Below are 20,118 nucleotides of genomic sequence, written 5' to 3' on the forward strand. Positions count from 1 at the left end.
AGCTTTTTGCTGGTACTTGAGAGCGGCCTCTGCTCTACCAGATTGCAGCTGTTTCAGGGTTAATAATTCACCCATTTCTACGGCTTTTTAAAGTTTGGCTTTCAGTGCCCCCCTCCTCCAAGTATTCTTGCAAAGGTAGCTGGGCCCTTGCAGTTATGCACGTGGGAAACCTCAGGGCTGGCCAAGGGGAGGCAAACACAAATCACACTGGTGATGAGGCCTCACTGCCCTTTATGAGGATGATTTTCTCCACGTGAAAACCAAGGTAACAAGATCTGGTTGTTCATGGATGGTAGTACCTTCTCCAGAGGGCATGGGCCACGTTTGCTTATCTCCCAGCCTTCTGTCACACTTTCTGGTTGCCCTGGTGCCTGTGGGTTCCTGAATTATTTATTCACTTTGTGTTTGCTTAGCTTTTGTTAGCAGTCTTTTGTTTCTCTGCAATACCATCTAGATAATTGTTGGACAACACTGGCCCCAGAATTGACCCCTGGGATGCACCGGTAGTGACCGGCCTCCACCTGGACATTGTGCTGCTGCTCCTAACCCAGCTGCTCAGCCAGTTTTCAGCCCACCCCTCTGCCCACTTACCAGCCCCTGCTTGGTCAGCTTGTCTGTGAGGATGCTAGGAGAGATGGTGTCGTACGTGCAGCTTGCCCAGCGCCATGAGGACAGGCAGAGTGTACTGAGTGAGGTCCCTTGGAACGGGTTGGGCTGGAGATATTTCCCAGAGCCAGAACTTCTCTCGTGGGGCAGGAAGCCAAAGGTCCAGGTCCCCACGGGGGTGGGCACATCGGTCAGAGCGAGCATCTCGGTGCGTGGCAGAGAAGCTGCTGCTTCCCAGTGCTTAGCAAGAGGGGGAGCGTGGGGGGAGCCGGGGCTGAGCCGAAACCTGTACACGGCAGCTCTCAGGACCTCCTGCCATCATGGAGCTGGCTTTGGACAACACTGGTGTATTGGCTTTATGTGGCAAGGTTTTGGTAGCAGGGGGGCTGCCAACCGAGTGATGCTGATTGTGCCTCAGAGAGAGCAGACTTCAGAAAAGAAAAAAAAAAAAGTGTGAACAAAAAAGAAAACAGCAGCTGGGGAGAGGAAGGAGGAACATAGAAACAGCCCTGCAGCCCCCAAGGTGAGTGCAGCAGGAGGGCAGGAGGTGCCCCAGGCACGCAGCTGCAGTTCCCCTGTCGCCTGTGGAGAGGCCCCTGGGGGAGCAGGCTGTCCCCCTGCACCCATGGGTCCCACATGGAGCAGATCTCCACGCTGCAGCCCGTGGAGAGGAGCCCACGCAGGAGCAGGGGATCTGGGGGAGCTGCTGCCCATGGGGTACCCATGTTGGAGCAGTTTGCTCCTGACGGGTGGACCCTGTGCTACAGACCCGTGTTTGGAGCAGCTCCTGGGGAGCTGCATTCCATGGGAAGCCCACGCAGGGTCAGTTCCAGCAGGACGCATTGTGTTGGAGGAACTCCATGCTGGAGCAGGAGGAAAAAGTGACTTGGTCAGCAGAGAAATCGTTATTTCTCTATTTTTTTTCTCCCTGCACTTCCGAGGACGGGGAGGAAGAGAGCAGCATGCTGAATCAGAGCTGGTGCTAGGACAGCTGTGCTGGGGCTCCACAGAACGGGTTAATTTTTTTTTTGCTGGGAGGCTGGAGCAAGGCTGCAGGGAAGGCACAGTCCTCCAGGAGTGCACTGCTGCTGCTTTAGGAGAAGAACAACAGGGCGAGGTGAGTACAGGGTCAGGAATGCGAAAAGGGGTCGGGCTGGTGGGGTTGGGGGCAGGAAGATGGGGACAGAGCGATGGGGACAGAGGAACAGTTACGGGGATGGGGACAGGGACAGAGCGATGGGGACTGGGATAAAGCCAGGGGGATGGAGCCATGGGGACAGAGGGGCCCCCCTGCTTTCCCCTAGGGCTGCAGCTGCTCTCCCCCACAGGGTACTGGGGTCTGCTCCCCCAGCTCAGCTTCCCCTCCTATCCAGCCCCATAAATATCAAATAAACACTCATAGGCAGTAAGCACTGTGTGGAGTTCAGAGCTCATAAACATCCCGTCTGTCCCCACTCAGCCCATTCCTGTGTTTTTCCATGGCTTCAGCATCTTGCAAGGCTTTACACTTAACTCGGAGGTTAATGTAAAAGTTAATCCTCCTGACCACCATTGCTGGGTTCCCCCTTGCCTCCAACACCATGGGTGGGGATGTGAGAAGCCTCCTCACCCCAGATATGTTCATCATTGGGCTTAGGGCTGAAATTTTGCCTTAAACTTTCCTGAAATATTTTTTCCTTTTTGCTCACTCTCGCTTTTGTTTTGAGCACAAACTGCAAGACTAAAAATAATTTGCATGCCAGTTTGCGTTAGCTGCGAAGAGCCATGCTCCTCTACAGCTGTCCTGCCATTTTTAGAAGACAAAGCAAGATTTTTCCTTCTGCTTAATTACCGGTGAGTAGCATTTTTTCTGCTTTTCACCAGTTTTGGTAGTCCTTTTTGCTCTGTGAGACAGGGAGAGCTGAGCTACACCTCTCTCACAACAGGGATTCGTATTTGCTAACTGGATATTTAATCTGAAGCTGTGGGATGATTTGCATCTTTTTTGATGTCAGGAGAGTCCAATAGATCATTCCAGATAATTCATTTTGCAGTGAGGTCTTTATATATGAGCTGTCAACAAGAAGAAATATTTGCCTGCTGTGTATCTGCCCCATCCTGATAAGCACACCTGAAAGCACCAGCTTGTACCATGTGCTGTGGGAAAATACCTGTGGTCCTGAGTGTGGGAGCTGAATTTGCACATTCCTGCTATTTCTTCCCATTATGAGGCCTTTTTCTTCCCTGTTTGAGGCCCCTGGCGAGAGCTGATAATGACCAACCCCCTCTGCTCCATGCCCATCCCCTGTGCTTGCCCTGCACAGCTGCTACAAAGCAATAACACAAGGGCTCACAGCAGTGAGGGGCCCACGAGCAATGCTGGGCGAAGCTGGCTGCAGACAATCCTGCTTTTGTCAGTCCACACAGGAATTTTTTTGTTTTTGAGGTCTGAAGCTGCGTGTGAGCCGCCTAAGCTGGGGGAAAGCGTTTCCTTTTCCTAAGGGCTGTGCTGGCTCCCCAGCCGGCATAGAAAGAGCCCGGGCTGGTGTGGCTCCTCTGGCACAAATAGCATTGCTATTTGTGGGGGTGGCTGCTGGTAGTGTAGCCCTGACCCCTGTAAGGGGCTCTTTTCAACAGCTGACATGCAGCTCATCCCTGCAAAAGGCTGGATAAGCGCTGCTGATGCATCTCCCGGGGCTGATGAGCTGGAAGCAGATGGCTTACAAAGAACTCTGTGAAACACCAGCAGGCTAGTGTGCTTCTGCTTCATTTTTTCCCCATGAGTGTTTTGTAGAAATGAAAGACAAGACACAGAAGAGATGCTAGTTATAGTCCTAAGTCTATCTATCTTCATGAGCCTGGCCCCCCTTTTCTGTGTTCTAGCTAAACTTCTTGAAATATCTGCCCTCATCAAAAGTCTCTGTGTTTGCAATTGCCTCTCATGCCACAAATATGTGTGGGAGGTGAGTTCATGTGTCTCACTGAGATACAACGGCCTATGTGATTGCCGTTACGCTTGACCAAGTGCCTGACTTATGTAGGCATTTCCTTCCTAGGGCTCTTCCCCATTTCCCCAGGTTTCTGAGGAATGAGATTTTATCTGCTGGAGGAGGGATTCATCTTTCAAAAGAACAGCAGCAAAGTGCACAAGAGCTGCATTGCACGCCCTTCTTCCAAATTTTCCTTACTCTCCATCACCTGGGGATCCCCAGTGCGTCTCCATGGGCACAGGGAGAGCTGGGAGGGACTCCAGCCCCCAGCAGGAAAATCGGGCATTTCCATGCTGGTTGGGATGTGCCTGGAAAAAGGAAATTCTCCATCTATGAATGGTGCCAGCTTCCTACACAGCCATTGTTCTTACATCCTTAAAATAGTTGCATACGCCATAAAACAAAATATCTTTCCCATTTTCCTGTCAAAACCCACAACTGTTTCTTGCCCAAACTTTGGAGGATACCAGAGAAAAACAGCCAAAAAGTGGCTGATCATGGCACCAGCATGAGGAATAAGCAGGAGGAGTTAGGAATCCGTGTTCGGTCGGGAGATTATGACCTGGTGGCAATTACAGAGACATGGTGGGACAGCTCACAAGGCTGGGCTGCGGCCATGGACGGGTATGTCCTGCTCAGGAAAGGCAGGCCAGCACGGCGAGGTGGCGGAGTTGCTCTTCACGTGAGAGAGCAACTACATTGTGTTGAGTTCTGCCCAGGGGCGGATGAGGAGAGAGTTGAGAGCCTGTGGGTGAGAATTAAGGGGCAGGCTGGCGTGGGGGATGGTGTTGTGGGTGTCTGTTACAGGCCACCAGATCAGGATGAGGAAGGTGACGAGGCCTCCATTTTCTAACAGCTGTGCTGGCTCCCCAGCCAGCATAGGAAGACCCCGGGCTGGTGTTGCTCCTCTGGCACAAATAGTGTTCCTGTTTCTGGGGTGGCTGCTGGTAGCGTAGCCCTGGCCCCCGTAAGGAATCTCTGTGTTTGCAACTGCCTCTCATGGTAGAGTTCAGGATCTCATGTGGCAGGAACAGAGTTAGTGTTCAAGGACTGCTTCTTCTGAGCTCAGGATCAGAGTATCCCAACAGGTAGGAAGCCAGGAAAGAGAGCCAGGAGACCTGCATGGTTAAACAGGGAACTGCTGGGCAAACTGAAGTGGAAGAGGAGAGTCTACAGATCATGGAAGGAGGGGCTGGCCACCTGGGAGGAATATAAGGCTGTTGTCAGAGGATGTAGGGAGGCAACTAGGAAAGCTCAGGCCTCCCTAGAATTAAACATTGCGAGAGGGGTCAAGGACAACAGAAAGGGCTTCTGCAAGTACGTTGTGGATAAAACTAACACTAGAGGCAATGTAGGCCCACTGATGAATGAGGTGGATGCCCTGGTGACAGAAGATGAAGAGGAGAAAGAGACACAAAACTGGGAGGAGTGGCTGACATGCCGAAAGGCTGTGCTGCCATCCAGTGAGACCTGGCAGGGAGAAATTTAATGAAATATAATGAGGGGAAGTCCTGCATCTCTGAAACCTCATTTCTCAAAATCCTTTTAGGAGGGCAGAAGCCAGGCCATCAGCTCCATCACAGGGGTGAACACAATATGGCTGGCCTGTTTCCTCTTCCCTTGGGTTTTGGCTGCTCTTGGGGTGAGGATGCTGGGTTGGGCATCTGCTTGGAGTGATCCAGAAGCAGCTCCATGGTTGAAATGGCTTTTGCCTTCTTTTCCTTCAGATGCTGCTCTGATGTTTGCAGGGGTCCATGGAAGCCAGCTGGATGCTGCCAGGAGGTAATGTCTCTCTGGAGTGGGCCCATCCTCCAGCACAGGTTCTGGTCTCTGCATGAGAAGCTCCTTTCCGACCAGCCTCAGGCTGTCTCTAAAACAGACCATGTCTCTAAAACAGACCTTGTCACTAAAACAGACCATCTTGACCTCTTCTGGTCCCAGCTGAGACTCTAATTACAGGACGGTGAAATACCTTTGCCAAAAATATCAGCTCCTCCCCCGTCATCTTTGCTCCAGGCCTTTGCAAAACCCAGCAGTAAATTCGGTCCCTGTCATCCAGCCAATGATTGCATCTGAGCTCTGCAAGCCAGCTTCGAGCAGTGTTCCACCCCATTGAAAAATGTGCTAGGCGCAGACAGTTTGTTCTTGTGATCGGTTGCACAAAGGGGAGGGAAAGGGCATGTGATTGGGGTTTTCCAAGTCACCACGATGACGGATATGGCAGATGCAGAGCCTGCAGCCACACAAGTGCTCAAGAGCTAAATCTTCTCTTGTGGGGAGTGAGGGAGTGAGCTCAACCAGAGGAGACAAAGTGTTTCTGTACAGGCAGGGGCATGGCCGTCATGGGCAGTGGCTCTACAAATGGGTGTTGAAGGGACGAGGCAGAGCTGTAGCACTGCAAAGCTGCGGTGCAGGAAGGGCTGCAGAAAGCACCAGCACTGCTGCCTCTGCTGCCTTCGGCTGGCAGTGCGTGGGAAGTGCTGATGGTGCTTTTCACGGTGTCGTTCACAGGCTGGTCCATCACTGCTAGAGCGACCCTCCTGAGAGCGTGTTGCTGCAGAAGGAGCTCAACCCTCGTGCCGGTTTGAAAGCACCTGCGGGTCTTTGCCATGTCCTTCGCAGGCTGTGAGTGTGAGAGGGGACCTGTCCTTGGGCTGGGTACCACCGCGCAGCCCTGCTGCTCCAGCAGACCTGGGAGAGGTGGAGAGCGGGCACCTGCAGCATTTCCACGCTCTCTTGCACCTCTGTGCTGCAGAAGGGCTGGTCGAGGCGTGAGCATCCTGGCAGGTGCCTCCCAGTGCTGCAGCATCACCGTGCCTGGGTACCACCAGGTTCAGGTGCTGAGGGAACTGGGTGAGGTCCAGGGGTGAACGCTGAACGTGGTCCCACTGAGCAGCTCCTGACATGCAGAAGCCCCCAAGGAGCCCTGATTCCTGTTGTTTTCATTCCAAAAAGCAAGGAAATATTTGAACCAGCTAAGAAGCATTTTTATAACATGCCCATGATGTTATGATTTCTACCTTAAAAAGGAAAAAAAAAAAAAAAGAGGAAGGAAATCAGACATGTGCACAGTGGGTTTCAAGAAGTCAGTTGGGGCCTTTCCAAGAAGAGCATAAGAGGAGATTAATTTGTCCTTTGGCTTTTGCTTTGAACTAACCCACCCTGCTCTGGCTTCTCTCCTGTTTCCAGACCTGCTGCTGCTTTTGAAGGGGTCCTGTCTTGCAGCAGAAATGACACTAATACTGGCAGAGGAAGGATCCTCTGTCATGATGCATGCACCGGCTATCAAGAATGTGAACTTCACCGAGTGGGAATACATAAGAGACAGCACCCCCCAATTCATCCTGCAGTACTATGCGGACTCACAGTTAATAACCGTTTACCCAGCTTACAAAGACAGAGTGGTTTTCTACCAAAACAATGGCTCCTTTGTCCTGCAGAAGCTGCGAGAGATGGACAGTGGCGTCTATAAAGCAACAGTTGACTTGATGCAGGACAAAGCAAGAAAGACCTCTCTTAGAGTGATCAGTAAGTCAAAACATGTTGAAAGGATGTTTTTCTCTGACCATCAGTAGGATTTGCCATCAGTAGGACAGACGGGTCCACAGGTATGCCTCCCCCTAAGTGGACTAGAGGAAAACTTTCTGGTTTCATTACTGCCTTGAACGACATGGACTGGAGACCCCAGAAGAATTGCTGGGAAATGTTATAGTGTATTCTGAGAATTAATGTCGCTGTGGGTTGAGCTCTGGGTCGGGAATCCAGGCTGCTCAGTGCCTCCATCCTGGAGCGATGGAGATGGGGGGCACCTTCTGCCCTAACATGTATCTGCTTGCTTCACCATGAGCAGCTGCTCACAGGAGGCGAATGTCAGAAAATGCCCTCCAGAGACAGGATTTCTCACCCAGGCTTTGCAGTCTCTCCCTTCACACCGGCATTACCTTCCCCTGCCTCTGCACTTCCCTGAAGGACAAACAGAAACGAGAGCTCGCCCTGGTTTGCAGTGCCCTTTCCTGGAGCTCAGCAGCACTGCGGGCCCTCTCCTCTGTGCTTTGGTCCATCTGGGGTTTGACCAGTTTAAATGCAGGCAACAGTGGAGTCCTACTTTAGATCCGATGAACCACAGAATCACAGAATGGTTTGGGTTGGAAGGGACCTTACAGCCCACCTGGTTCCAGCCCCCTGCCATGGGCAGGGACCCCTCCCACCAGCCCAGGATGCCCAAAGTGCCATCCAACCTGGCCTTGGGCACCTCCAGGGGTGGGGCACCCACAGCTTGTCTTGGCCGCCTGTGTCAGTGCCTCACCACCCTCATAGTAAAGATTTTTTTCCTTATATCTAATCTAAACCTACCCTTTTTAGTTTAAAGCCCTTACCCCTTGTCCTGTCCACTCCCTGACAAAGAGTCCCTCCCCAGCTGTCCTGTAGCCCGCTTTAGGTACTGGAAGGCTATTAAAAAGTCCCCCCAGAGCCTTCTCTTCTCCAGGCTGAACACCCCCAACTCCCTCAGCCTGTCTCCATAGCAGAGGTGCTCCAGCCCCTTGATTGTCTCTATTGTGGCCCTCCTCTGGACTCTTCTAATACGTCCATGTCCTTGTGCTGGGGCCCCAGAGCTGAGCGCAGGGCTCCAGGTGGGGTCTGACGAGAGCAGAGCAGAGGGGGACAATCCCCTCCCTCAGCCTGCTGGCAACGCTGCAGTCGGTGCAGCCCAGCACACGGTTGGCTTTCTGGGCTGCAAGCGCACGTTGTTGGCTCATGTCGAGCTTCTCATCCACCAACACCCCCAGGTCCTTCTCCTCAGGGCTGCTCTCCATCCATTCCCCACCCAGCCTGTGTTTGTGCTTGGGATTGCTCCGGCCCAGATGCTGGACCTTGCACTTGGCCTTGTTGAACCTGATGAGGTTGCACAGGCCCAGCTCTCAGCCCTGCCCAGTTCCTTCTGGATGGCCATGACCCCCTTCCCTCCAGCGTGTTGACTGCACCTTGCTGCTCTTTGGCTGAACATCAGGACTCCTTTGACCTCCCCCCACCCCACTGCTTGTGGGAGCAGCTTTCTCCTCTTGGAAGTGTCCATAAAGTCCCCATCATCACTTCCCAGTACAATCCCAATGTACAGCTCTTTCTGGTCAGTGTCCATGGCCCCAGGGTGCCATGCCTGAGCTCCAGGGGCTGGCGCTGCCCACCCCTGGGGAGGTACCGTGGCTTAACGGCAGCGGCTGGGACATCGGCTTTGAGCTTGGTGGATGTTGCCTTGCTCCTGCACTTTCTCCCCTTCCAGACTCAACCGAGGCATTGAGCTGAGGTGCGAATGAGACGGGGAGGTGCTGCTCACCCCTCATGGGGCTTGCCGTTCTTGCGTCTCATCCGGGGCAGGCTCTAAGGTGGGAGGAGAGGCAATCCCAGGCAGTGCTGCCATGTCGCTCTCTGCTTTCCAGAGCCCTTGCCCCAGCCCAAGCTCCTGAGCAGCTCAAACCTGGCCGGTTCACTCATCAACCTGACCTGCATGTTGCCACAAGGAACGGTGGCTGATGTCTCCTGGAAGAAGGACGGACATCCCCTTCCTCCCGAAAAGTGCTGTCGGCTCACTTGGAAGACCACCATGCTGCAGATAAGGAAGGCAGAGAAGTCGGATTGCGGCTCCTACTCCTGCATAATCAACAACTCCGTAAGCTGGAAGGAGGCAGCCCTCAACCTGACCGTGACAGGTTAGCATTGCCCTGCCGGGGTGGGTCCGGTGCTTTGCCACCTTGTCACACCAGCCCTGAGCCCACAGGTACCTGGATGAGACCCCCAGCAGCTCTGCTGTGGTCCTGTAGCTGGCAGATGTATTGTTCGTTGGCTGTCACCTCACTTGGACCTGCAGCCTTTGTGCATTTAGGTGCCAGCTCAAGCCCGCTCTGTCTTCTCCATCTCTAGCAGGTCTGGGCACCAGCACTTTGTCTCTGAGACCCTCACAGGTTTCAGCTGCCTCTCGTGGGATCTGCCATGCAAGGAAAACCAGTAATCCTTTAGGGTTTTGAGCTTGTTGCAGTCTCCTGGGATAGCCGCTCCATGTTGTGGGGTTGTCCTCCATGCAGGTCTTACACCTCCTGCCCGTGCTGCACAGATGATGACCGCTGCGGCGCTGGTGCTCGCTGCCATCTCTGCCGTCCTTTTCATTACCTGGCTCTGTCAGCTGGGGAAGCACAAACTCGGTGAGTGCCCACGCCTGAGCTCCTCTCTCCATGCCGTGGGGAGGGCAGAGAGCGAGGCAAGCCCCTTCCCTCCTAACTCACCACGGTAGTTGGAGGAACCTTGCTCGGTGTTCATGGAGTTCATGCATTTCTTCTTACACTTCTGTGGCTTGAACAGAAGATAAAATTTCCTAGCAGCACTAATCCCAAATGGCCTTGTGAGAAATTGGGCCACCCAAAGGTATCATGGTATGAGGCATAGGAGATGTTTCCTGGGGAGAAATAAAAAGGGCAGGACACAAAGAGCTTCCTGCGTGGAGGTGCTGAGCGCTGACCAAGGGCCACGTGGCATTGGGTTTGGCAACCAAGCACACTGGTGTTTGGGTCAGGATGGTGCAAACTGCTGTGCACCCACACCCAGGCTTACGGGTTAATGTGGGTGCTTCTGTAGCAACGTGATGGTTAGCGGAAAGGAGACCATAAGACCTAGCCAACAGCAAGTCCTCCCACACGGTCTTGGTAGCCTTCTAAGGTGCTCTTCTACCCACCAAGAACAATGCCCAGAGCAACAGAAACCATCTGGAGAACAGAGGTAAAACCCGACAGCAGGTAGGAAGGTTCTCCCACATGGATTTGTCTCCCACTGCTAGCACTGGAGACATGCATTGGGTCTTGCCTTTGGGGTAATCTCTCCTGAGGAGCTCTACATGCCTGATGCTTGTGGCAAGAGCTTGTGCCATCTGGGCTCTTCCCCTCAAAACGCAGTCTCCAGAAGAAATCCAGTGTGTGTTGGGTGGGCAGAATTGTATTAACATGTCAAACTAGATGAAACTGGTGTCTTGGCCAGCTCAGAGCAAGTCCAAATCTGGCTGGCATCTCATGGTTCCTCCTCAGGTCTTTGTTTAAGCCCTTTGGAAGCCCACCAAAAGCCTTTGAAGTCCACCAGGTTTTGTCTTTGAGGTTTCTACATCTCGGGAATTTGATTCTTTACAAGGGAAACCTGTGCTTGGTGTTCACCATCCTTTCGCACGTTGCACCCTGGATCCCTTGGTCAGGTACCGAGCCCTAACTCAAATGTATTTGCCTTTTGCCCAGGAAAGGAAGCATGGGAATGGTTAATGATGACCATCCTAGGGCTGCTGTGCACCTCTTCTCTCCTCCTGTTTGCTGCCTCTGTCATCTGGATGCAGGAAGACGGTAGGATTCATTTAAACTGAGTTGCTCTTCATTTCTCTGGTGTCTTATCTTTGACGACACCAAAGACCTCCAGGTCTCTCCAGCAGCATCCTTGTCTGATGTAGTGCTGTTTGGTTTGGAGAAATCAATGTCAGGGTTCGCTGCTCTGTAGTGTCTGCCTCGGCCAGGAGAAGCTTTTCCATCTCACCTCCTTGTTTAATTCTGCTCCCCACAGGTCATTCCGCTGCCTTCATCCTGCTCGGGCTTTTCCTCGTGGCTGTGATCGTGGCCACGGCACTGACAGCGGTGGCGATGGCGCCGTGCAGACCAGCAGTGCTCACACACTTCAGGTCCAAAGGCTGTGAGTTGCTGTCGGTGGCCTAAACCTCTGGCGCAAAAGGCCTGATGAGAGCCTGGGAGCAAACTCCGCAGGTTGTCACTCCAGGAGGGACCAGGCCCTGCCGTGGTGCGAGTCCGTGCGCATGGCCCAAGCCTTGCTCACCACTGAGGCCCCCCTCCTCCACGTGCCAGCCTGCCCTCCTCTCCCATTTCTCTCCCATCCACCAGAACTTCTCCCCTCTCCCAGGGCACCGTGTCATCCTGTGCATTACAGCCACGACGCTGGTAGTCAACCTGCTGTTCACCAGCCTCCTGCTCCGCAGCTTCCATCAGCTCCACGGTAATGGGTGGCCGGGTCGGCACCGCGTGTGCCCTTGCTCGCCTTCCTTAAGGGGAGGGGTGGGGTGTTCAGGGCGGGACTGGCCTCACGCAGGGCAGAGAAAGTCCTTAGGTGGCTTTGCAGGCTGGTCCTGCAGGAAGGGTGGCTCTAGTTGATGCAGTTGTGGCAAGCCTCGTGCTTAGCCGGGAGGTCACAGTAGAGCAAGGTTTGCCCCTGGAGCTCCACAGCGTGAAACACCAGGATGCTCCTCCCCGCCCCAGGGGAAGCCTCTGAATGACCTTCATGTTCTGTAGATGTTCAAGGGGGGCAGGAGAGCAACCACTGACAAGTTCTCACTGTCTCCTTGGCAGAGCGGGGCTGCTCAGAGGCTATCGATCTGACCATCGGCTTCATCATTCCTGCTGTGGCAGTCCTCCCCATACTGCTGCTCCTCTTCCCGTGTTGTAAGTAGCCCAGTGGTTTCCTTCCAGCCACACCAAGTAGCTGCTCCGTCACTGAGACCCCGCTCTCAGCTCCCACCCCCGGCATCAGGTCTTGAGAGAAGAGGCAAAGTGCCTCTGCTTCACCCAGGGATGCTCAAGGAGGTGTTTGTGGAAAGCGAGTTTCTCCTCCCGAATGTGGAGGATGCTCTTTTGCTCTCCTCCTCACTCAGGAGACGTGGGCTGGTGCCCAGCTGGCCACTAACCTGAGCAGTAGTGAACCCACGGTGTGGCTCGCCGGCTCCCCAGAAACCCGTGCGCAGCCTTCAGCATCACCTGCAGGAACGGGTGCGGAGAAGGCTCCATGAGGTGTTGAGGAGGAGGCTGGAAGGGGACCCCCTGCTTTCCCAGGGTGTGCAGAACATTTGGGAATCTGAAATACAAGAAATATTGCACTAATCTACCAATGGCTGGTACGTTAGAGATGCAGGGGCTTGCAGGCAAGGTGGGTGTCCATCTCTGTGCTGCCCTCTGGCTCTCCATCCAGAACAGAGATCTGGTTTTGGAAAGAGAGGGGCTTGGCCACGGGAAAGTCTCCAAAACCCATTCTTCCCTGCAGTCGCATTTTCACATGTCCTGGTGAAGCTCAGGGCGGCCTTGGAAACGCAGGAGCCGATGCCCTCTCCTTCATTTTCAGTTTACAGGAATAAGCGGGAGAAGCAGCAGCAGCCGGACACCCAGGAGGCCACCCACAGCTTAGAGGCCACGTCCACCTCGGTGACTCGCTGCCCACTTCAGGTGTCTCCTTCTCCGGTTGCTGCAGATCCTCATAATGTAACAATGAATATTTAATACTCACCGGGAAGCATCCATCTGCCTTCCTGCAGAACGGCACGGGCAGCTTTGTCACCACCCGGGGGGGTGCCATCAAAAGAACCAGTCACTGGAAAATCTGGTACATTCCTCCTAGGCCAGTCCAGAAACGTAACGAATGCCAAAGTGGATACTGGACAATTTTGAGTCTTAAGGATCCTTTGTAATACATCTAGGTTAGATTGCTACTCTTTTGTAAGTGAGCTTCCTGTGGTTCCCGACCGCTCACCTCCTGTCCTGCAGATCGGTGATGGGTGCTCGAGATCCTTTCCTTTTCCTCCAACTATGGTTGGGTTGGGCATTGCCACCGGAATGGGCTGCTACAGCCTCACTTGTTGTGCCCCGCCTTGGGCACCATGTGTGGTGACCGAGTGCACGGACACTTACTGTGGTCAAGTAAGAGTCTCTATTGCAACCCGGCTAGGCTCCTTTTACACACTTTCCTTCCAGAGGTTTTCCTTCCACAAAACCCTCCAGCCCCCCTTTACAGTCCTTTGATCCTTGTATTTCTCAGGCTCTTACCTTACCGCAGCCTCCTGTTCCCGTGCCGGGTTTTGGTCACACTTCGTTACTTTCCTGTTTCCTGGGCCTCGTGGCAGTCCTTGCTCTTATCTCCTCTTGTTATTTATGTATCCCCCACATGTCTCTTGTCTTCAGAACTCCCTTCCTGGATTTTCATGAGCCTTACCCACATTTCTAATTAAACCTACTTTTTCTACGTTTCCCACAATTTATCCATACACGTTGCTAATTAAACCTACATTTTCTGTATGATTACATATCCCCCACTGGTCTACCTTTTTGCAGTTGCCCTTTCCTGGGCCTTGACCATTATTGCTGTTGGCACCCTCTCCTCTTCTGATTTTTTATTTATAAATATATATGTTCTGTTTTTCTATATATATATTCTGATTTTTTATATATATTTAAAAGGACCTGTGACCTAGTCTGAGCTGATTTCCCTTGCACAGGCTCTTAACTGACCTTGTAGTCACGCCACAGCTGTCATTGGTTTCCATCCTTTGTGGACTGTAGTGTTTTAGGTTGAGCTGAAGGTCCTTTTTGGTCCCCCTGGTATCAGCTAAGAAACATGTTCATACATGAAAAATAAATAAATAAATAAATAAACAAAAGAAATCCTACCTTAGGTCACCTTTTTCCTCGCTTTGCTAGAGCCGCTCCAAGAAAAGGATTTCATTTGGATCCTCTGTTTGTGTCCCCACTGTGTCTCCTCAAGCAGAGGATGGCTCAGTGCTATTTGGGCCCCAGCTCTGGGGCCAGATCCTGCCTTGGCCAGCTCTGGACCAGGTTTCTCGAGGGGGTGGGGGGCCAGGGCAGACTGCATTAAAGACCAAACTAAAGCCAAGCAGTGCCCTGGATTGCAACAGATCCCGTCCCAAGGGAAAGCGCATCCCCAGAGCAAGGAAAGCCCCTGTCCCAGCCAGGCCAGAGCACAGCTTGCCAAGATGCCTCCTCCAGGCCAGGGCAGGAGCTGGTGGGGCCAGGACCCAGGCGCTGACAACGGCACAGCCTCGCAGCACTTGAGAGAAGAGCAGAAAAGCTTTTCTGCTTGCAGAGCTCGGTTAGCCCCTGCCTGGGACGCACCAAGCCGTGGTGCTCAGAGGTGCCCGCAGCACCCTCCCGGTGAGGCTACGTGGTCCGAGAGAGGAGAGGGGCAGCACGCGTCCCCTTACAGGGGTGCCGGGGGGGCTCTGCAGGCCAACAAGGGCAGCCAGCGGTGGGAAAAGCACCGTCAGAGGCAGCAGAACTAAACCAGGTAAGGAACCAAGATCTTTCTGGCTTTCTGGATACCTGGCAGTGGGTGACCAGGTGACAGAGTCCCACAGGGTGGCTCAGATTCCTCCTTCTCATCTTTCTTTCTCCATGCAAGAAGATGCCCGCTGGCAATGACAAGCGGGGGAGAGCCCCAAGGACACATCGCCCATCTCCGCATCCCTCCGCCTTCTCCCTTGGCCAGCCCCTTCTCAGGCTACCGAAGTCTCCGGTCACTGATTGTGGACCACTGAGAAATGGTGAGCACAGCTTCGCAGAGGGCTTTAACCTGGAGTAGCCAGGGGAGGGGAACCTCAACTCATCCCGCTCCTCCCGGCTGGATGCCAGTGTCAGTGACAGACGCCCAGAGCCTGGAGAAGGGCCTGGAGTGCACTGATGACAGATTCCTTCTCCAAGTGACAGAGGAGCCAACGAGGAGACGTGCTATGCTGGATCTCATTCTCACCACCCAGGAGGGGCGGGTGGGGAATGTGAAGCTCAAGGGCAGCCTTGGCTGCGGTGATCATGAAACGGTGGAGTTTTGGACTCAGAGGGCAGCGAGGTGGGAGCACAGCAAGCTCGCACACCTGGGCTTCAGGAGAGTGGAATCTGGGCTCTTCGAGGATCTGTTTGGTAGAGTCCCATGGGATAAGGCCCTGAACGAAAGAGGGACCCAAGCTGGTTACTATTCAATGATCACCTCCTTCAAACTCAAGGAGCAATGCAACCCAACAAAAAGGAAGTTAGGTAAAAATGCCAGGAGACCACTGTGGATGAGCTAGGAGCTCTTGAACAAGCTTAAACAGTAAAAGAAGGCAAGCACACCCTGGGCTGCACCAAAAGCATCGTTGCCAGCAGGGCATGGGAGGGGATTGTCCCCCTCTGCTCTGCTCCCGTGAGACCCCATCTGGATCCCTGCATTCAGCTCTGGGGCCCCAGCACCAGAAGGACATGGAAGTATTAGAATGAGTCCAGAGGAGGCCACAGAGATGATCAAGGGGCTGGAGCACCTCTCCTATGGAGACAGGCTGAGGGAGTTGGGGGAGTTCAGCCTGGAGAAGAGAAGGCTCTGGGGGGACCTTACAGCAGCCTGCCAGTGCCTAAAGGGAGCTACAGGACAGCTGGGGACAGGCACTTTGTCAGGGGTGCAGTGATAGGACAAGGAGGAATGACTTAATAGTAAATGAGAGTAGGGTTAGTTGAGATATAAGGAAGAAATTCTTTACTCTGAGGGCGGTGAGGCCCTGGCCCAGGCTGCCCAGAGCAGCTGTGGGTGCCCCACCCTTGGCAGTGCCCAAGGCCAGGCTGGATGGGGCTGGGGGAGCCTGGGCTGCTGGGAGGGGTCCCTGCCCATGGCAGGGGGCTGGAATTAGATGATCATAGAAACACAAGACTGGAAAGGACCTACAGAATCATCTAGCCCAACCGTCCTCCTATCACCAATACTACCCCATAAACTACTACGCAGAGCTCCTGGGCGCCCCGAGGCTGCCGCACCCCACAACCCCCGGCCTCGCGGTGCGTGCCATGCCCGGTGTCCTGGTGCCCCGTGCCGAGCCCAGCCGCGTGTCGGGGCCTGAGTGACGGCGACAGGAGGCGGTGGCACCCGGTGCTGGTCCCGGTGCCAGCCCCAGCCCTGCCGCAGGCCGCGCTGCGCCCCAGGTCTGCCATGCTCGCCCTTCCCCTCCTCGTCCTCCTGGCCTCCGCCAGGGGAGGCCCAGCGGCCGGCCTGGCCCTCACAGGCAAGTCCCGGGGCTGGGGGCGGTGGTGGTGGTGGTGGTGCTGTTGGTGGTGGTTGTGGTGGTGGTGGTGGTGCTGGTGGTGGTGGTGGTGATGAGTGTGGTGGTGCTGGTGGTGTTGGTGCTGGTGGTGCTGTTGTGGCGGTGAGCGTGGTGGTGCTGGTTGTGGTGCTGGTGGTGGCTGTGGTAGGCCAGGCAGTGCAGGCTCCCCAGCCACCAGGGTGCTCCTCCCGGCTGCTTTTCCCACCCCAAAGCCCCTGCTGCGTGCTCACAGCCTCGATAACAACTTTCAAAATGTTTTGGGGAGCAAATGGGCGGTTGGGAGGGGGCTGCCCTGGCTCCAACCACAGCTCCCTGGGGGCTCCTTTGCTTCCAAGCCCCCCCCCCCGGTAGAGCAGGGCCGGCAGCAGGCAGCTCTCGCAGCCGTACCCACGCGTGGAAACTCGTCAGGCAGAAACCGGCTGCAAAGCGAAGCAGCTCAGGTTTTCAGGGAGATGAAGGCAGCTCCTCCGCAGCCTCCTGCTTCTCCGTGGCACTGCTTAAAGCCCCGCCGCAAGCCCCCCAGAAATAATCGCGTCCCCCCCCCTCCTCTTGTGCGGGAGCCGAGCCAGGGCGGCTCTCCCTGCCCAGCTGCCTGCTGGATGCCGGTGCGTCCCGCTAGCCCCGCGCTGCGTTTCTCCCTTCCAGCCCGCACACTCTTCCCGTGCTACTCCGCTGACCTCAAGCCGGCGTCCGAGGTCCTCGTCTCAGCCAGCGGCTGCACCGTGCTCTTCAGCGTCGAGCCGCCGGCAGCCGGCACAACGGCGTCCTGGGAGTACGAATCCGGCCCGCGCAAGGCGGTCATCGCCACGTACGTTCCCAACAAGTCGGCCGAGATCTCCCGCATCTACGAGGGCCGCGTGAGCTTCAACGAGATGGACTTCTCGCTGCAGATGGTGCTGCGGTGGTGGGACGGGGGGCTCTACCGCTTCCGCTCCGAGTCGGAGGCCACGGGCTGGTTCGAGCTGCGCGTGGTCGGTGAGTGCCAAAACCCTGCGCCGCAGCCGGAGAGCTTGAGCTGCTGCCCAGGTGGCGCCCGGGTCCTGGCACCCTCAATGCGGGGGTGTCAGTGCTGACGGGTGCTCTGTCTCTGTGCAGAGCCGCTCTCCGAGCCAGAAATCCTGGGCAACTCATCGGTGGAGGTGGGAGGTGACACCAAGCTTTTCTGCAACGTGCTGGAGGGGCAGGTGGACTTGTACTGGTGGAAGAGGAACGGGGAGCTGCTGATGGAGAGCAACGGCCTCCACTTCGTCCACAACAACACGCTGGAGATCCACCGAGCCTTGATGAACGACACCGGCTACTACACGTGCATAGTCAGCAACGCGGTCAGCCAGAACGAAACCTCCTTCCTGCTGCGCGTCCACAGTAAGCGGGGCTTCCTTCCCCGTGCACGGGAATGGAAAGCTGGGAAATGGCCCCAAAACGTTCAATCTGGCCCCATTCCCTGGGGTCTCGTGGTTTCCCAGCACCACCTCAGATGAGGAGTGGGAACAGCAGAGCTTCATGGAGGACTTGTGTCCTCATGTCCTTGCAACAGACTGCCTGGTGGCAGGAGTTTTTTCTTGCCAGGGTGCAAAATTCTGGGAATTTTGGGTTTTGTTTATTTTTTTCAGACAATGACAAGGCGTTTTTCATCATCATCCTGGTGTTCGTTTGCATCGGCTTGCTAGCAGGTGAGTGCTGGGACCAGCTTCGCTGTAGTGAAGCACCCAAACTGGGGCCCAAGGAGTGAATATGGTGGCTAAAAATAGGAAGCTCCTTGTGGGTGGTGAAAAAAGCCTCCGGGCTTGAGGATCCTTGCCTGAGTGTTGCCACTCATTGAGCATCTTCATCCTTGGGGTGTTTAACAGAGGTCATATTTGTCCACAGGGATCTTCAACTGGTGCAGGTTGAGGAACGTCCCTGAGGATGACTATGAGTAAGGTGCCTTCATTTCTGAAAATTTAGCACTGGAAAGCCAGAGGTTTCATTGTCCTCAGCATTAACCTTATGGAGATACCTCTTTGGAGTGGAAGTGCATCCAGGAGAGGGTCGAATCACGTCCTATGGTGGGAGTGATTGCTACGCCATCCTACACCATTTTCACGGTGAAAATCCTAGCAGAATTCTCTGAAGGGGGAGTTAAAGCTGATGTGCAGAAGAACAAAATTTCAGTGAAGCTGTTTTCTTAAAAAAAAAAAAAAAGTTGGACATTGTTTGGTGCTTGTTTGCATTGCTAAATGGTTCTGGCTGTGTTTGTGCTTGTTGCATTGTGGCAGGATGAGCTGGAAAGTGCAGCTGGGCTCTGCACGGCACAAGTCCTGGAAATATCCAGTGTAAAACAGATTGGCAGCAAAATGTCATCTCTAAACTGGGGGTTTTAAAGCACAATTGAAATATTAATGGAAGGGAAGCAAATTGGATGTATTAGACTAGTTTTTTGACTCATTTTTAAGCTGTATTACAAGTTGTTCAGTTTCCTGCAGTGCTTGCAGGTATTCAGGACAGCCAAATGTTACAGAAAAAATATATTTTCAAATTGTTTTGAGTGTTGTCTATAAATCATTTGGGGAAAGTGTATTTTTTCATGTCTCTTGCTACAAATAAAAGCGCACACGTTATCCCTGTTATATTGCTGTGGTCTGTGGCTATGGGACATAAGCCCCGTGCGGTAACCAAAACCTACAGCAGGGCAGGGATGTGAGGGCAGGAGGGGCAGCTGGAGCATCAGGTGGGGAATGGGGGATGATAATGACAAAAATGTCGTGTCTGTCTGGCTTTAACAGCAGCTGAGCTGGCCAGGGCCTCACAGCACTCAGAGTAAAGAATTTCTTCCTTGTACCTCATCTAACCCTAACCTCATTTAGTTTAAGGCCATTCCCCCGTGTTCTGCAACCCCTGACAAAGTGCCTGTCCCCAGCTGTCCTGCAGCCCCCTTTAGGCACTGGCAGGCTGCTGTAAGGTCCCCCCAGAGCCTTCTCTTCTCCAGGCTGAACACCCCCAACTCCCTCAGCCTGTCTCCATAGCAGAGGTACTCCAGTCCCTTGATCATCTCCATTATGTTCCCCTCTGGACTCATTCTAATACTTCCATGTCCAATTTGTGCTAGGAGCCCAGAGCCTGGATTCCACTCTCCTGAAGCCCAGGTGTGTGAGCTTGCTGTGCTCCCACCTCGCTGCCCTCTGAGTCCAAAACTCCACCGTTTCATGATCAGCGCAGCCAAGGCTGCCCTTGAGCTTCACATTCCCCACCCGCCCCTCCTGGGTGGTGAGAATGAGATCCAGCATAGCACGTCTCCTCGTTGGCTCCTCTGTCACTTGGAGAAGGAATTTGTCATCAGTGCACTCCAGGCCCTTCTCCAGGCTCTGGGCGTCTGTCACTGACACTGGCATCCAGCCGGGAGGAGCGGGATGAGTTGAGGTTCCCCTCCCCTGGCTACTCCAGGTTAAAGCCCTCTGCGAAGCTGTGCTCACCATTTCTCAGTGGTCCACAATCAGTGACCGGAGACTTCGGTAGCCTGAGAAGGGGCTGGCCAAGGGAGAAGGCGGAGGGATGCGGAGATGGGCGATGTGTCCTTGGGGCTCTCCCCCGCTTGTCATTGCCAGCGGGCATCTTCTTGCATGGAGAAAGAAAGATGAGAAGGAGGAATCTGAGCCACCCTGTGGGACTCTGTCACCTGGTCACCCACTG

The 20,118-nt window shown here is 54.3% G+C and overlaps 2 protein-coding genes across 9 annotated transcripts; both read left to right on the top strand.

Moving 5' to 3' along the window:
* Positions 1-1,045: 1,045 nt before the first annotated feature.
* Positions 1,046-14,037, top strand: LOC106029677 (uncharacterized). Of its 6 annotated transcripts, none has more exons than XM_067004914.1 (12): positions 1,046-1,129; positions 1,548-1,723; positions 2,313-2,439; positions 5,303-5,357; positions 6,765-7,103; positions 9,011-9,280; positions 9,653-9,769; positions 10,844-10,945; positions 11,160-11,285; positions 11,511-11,603; positions 11,954-12,046; positions 12,720-14,037. In XM_067004914.1, exons 4-12 carry the CDS (start codon positions 5,330-5,332, stop codon positions 12,872-12,874), a joined length of 1,323 nt encoding a protein of 440 aa, XP_066861015.1. In that variant the 5' UTR covers positions 1,046-1,129; positions 1,548-1,723; positions 2,313-2,439; positions 5,303-5,329; the 3' UTR covers positions 12,875-14,037. The 6 variants fall into 6 exon arrangements, with proteins under 6 accessions (XP_066861015.1, XP_066861017.1, XP_066861018.1 ...); XM_067004916.1 differs by having other exon boundaries at positions 2,349-2,439; XM_067004919.1 differs by lacking the exon at positions 2,313-2,439 and adding an exon at positions 6,087-6,200 and having other exon boundaries at positions 1,049-1,129.
* Positions 14,038-16,137: 2,100 nt separating this feature from the next.
* Positions 16,138-19,139, top strand: LOC136791845 (HEPACAM family member 2-like). 3 transcript variants are annotated; one of them, XM_067004926.1, is made up of 4 exons: positions 16,649-17,424; positions 17,545-17,814; positions 18,063-18,122; positions 18,319-19,139. In XM_067004926.1, the coding sequence occupies exons 1-4, from the start codon at positions 16,902-16,904 to the stop codon at positions 18,369-18,371; spliced, it is 906 nt and encodes a 301-aa protein (XP_066861027.1). In that variant the 5' UTR covers positions 16,649-16,901; the 3' UTR covers positions 18,372-19,139. The 3 variants fall into 3 exon arrangements, with proteins under 3 accessions (XP_066861028.1, XP_066861026.1, XP_066861027.1); XM_067004927.1 differs by lacking the exons at positions 18,063-18,122; positions 18,319-19,139 and adding an exon at positions 16,138-16,410 and having other exon boundaries at positions 17,095-17,424; positions 17,545-18,017; XM_067004925.1 differs by lacking the exons at positions 18,063-18,122; positions 18,319-19,139 and having other exon boundaries at positions 16,648-17,424; positions 17,545-18,017.
* The last annotated feature ends 979 nt before the right edge of the window (positions 19,140-20,118 follow it).

The sequence above is a fragment of the Anser cygnoides genome, chromosome 13, assembly GCF_040182565.1.
Source record: "Anser cygnoides isolate HZ-2024a breed goose chromosome 13, Taihu_goose_T2T_genome, whole genome shotgun sequence".
NCBI lineage: Eukaryota > Metazoa > Chordata > Aves > Anseriformes > Anatidae > Anser > Anser cygnoides.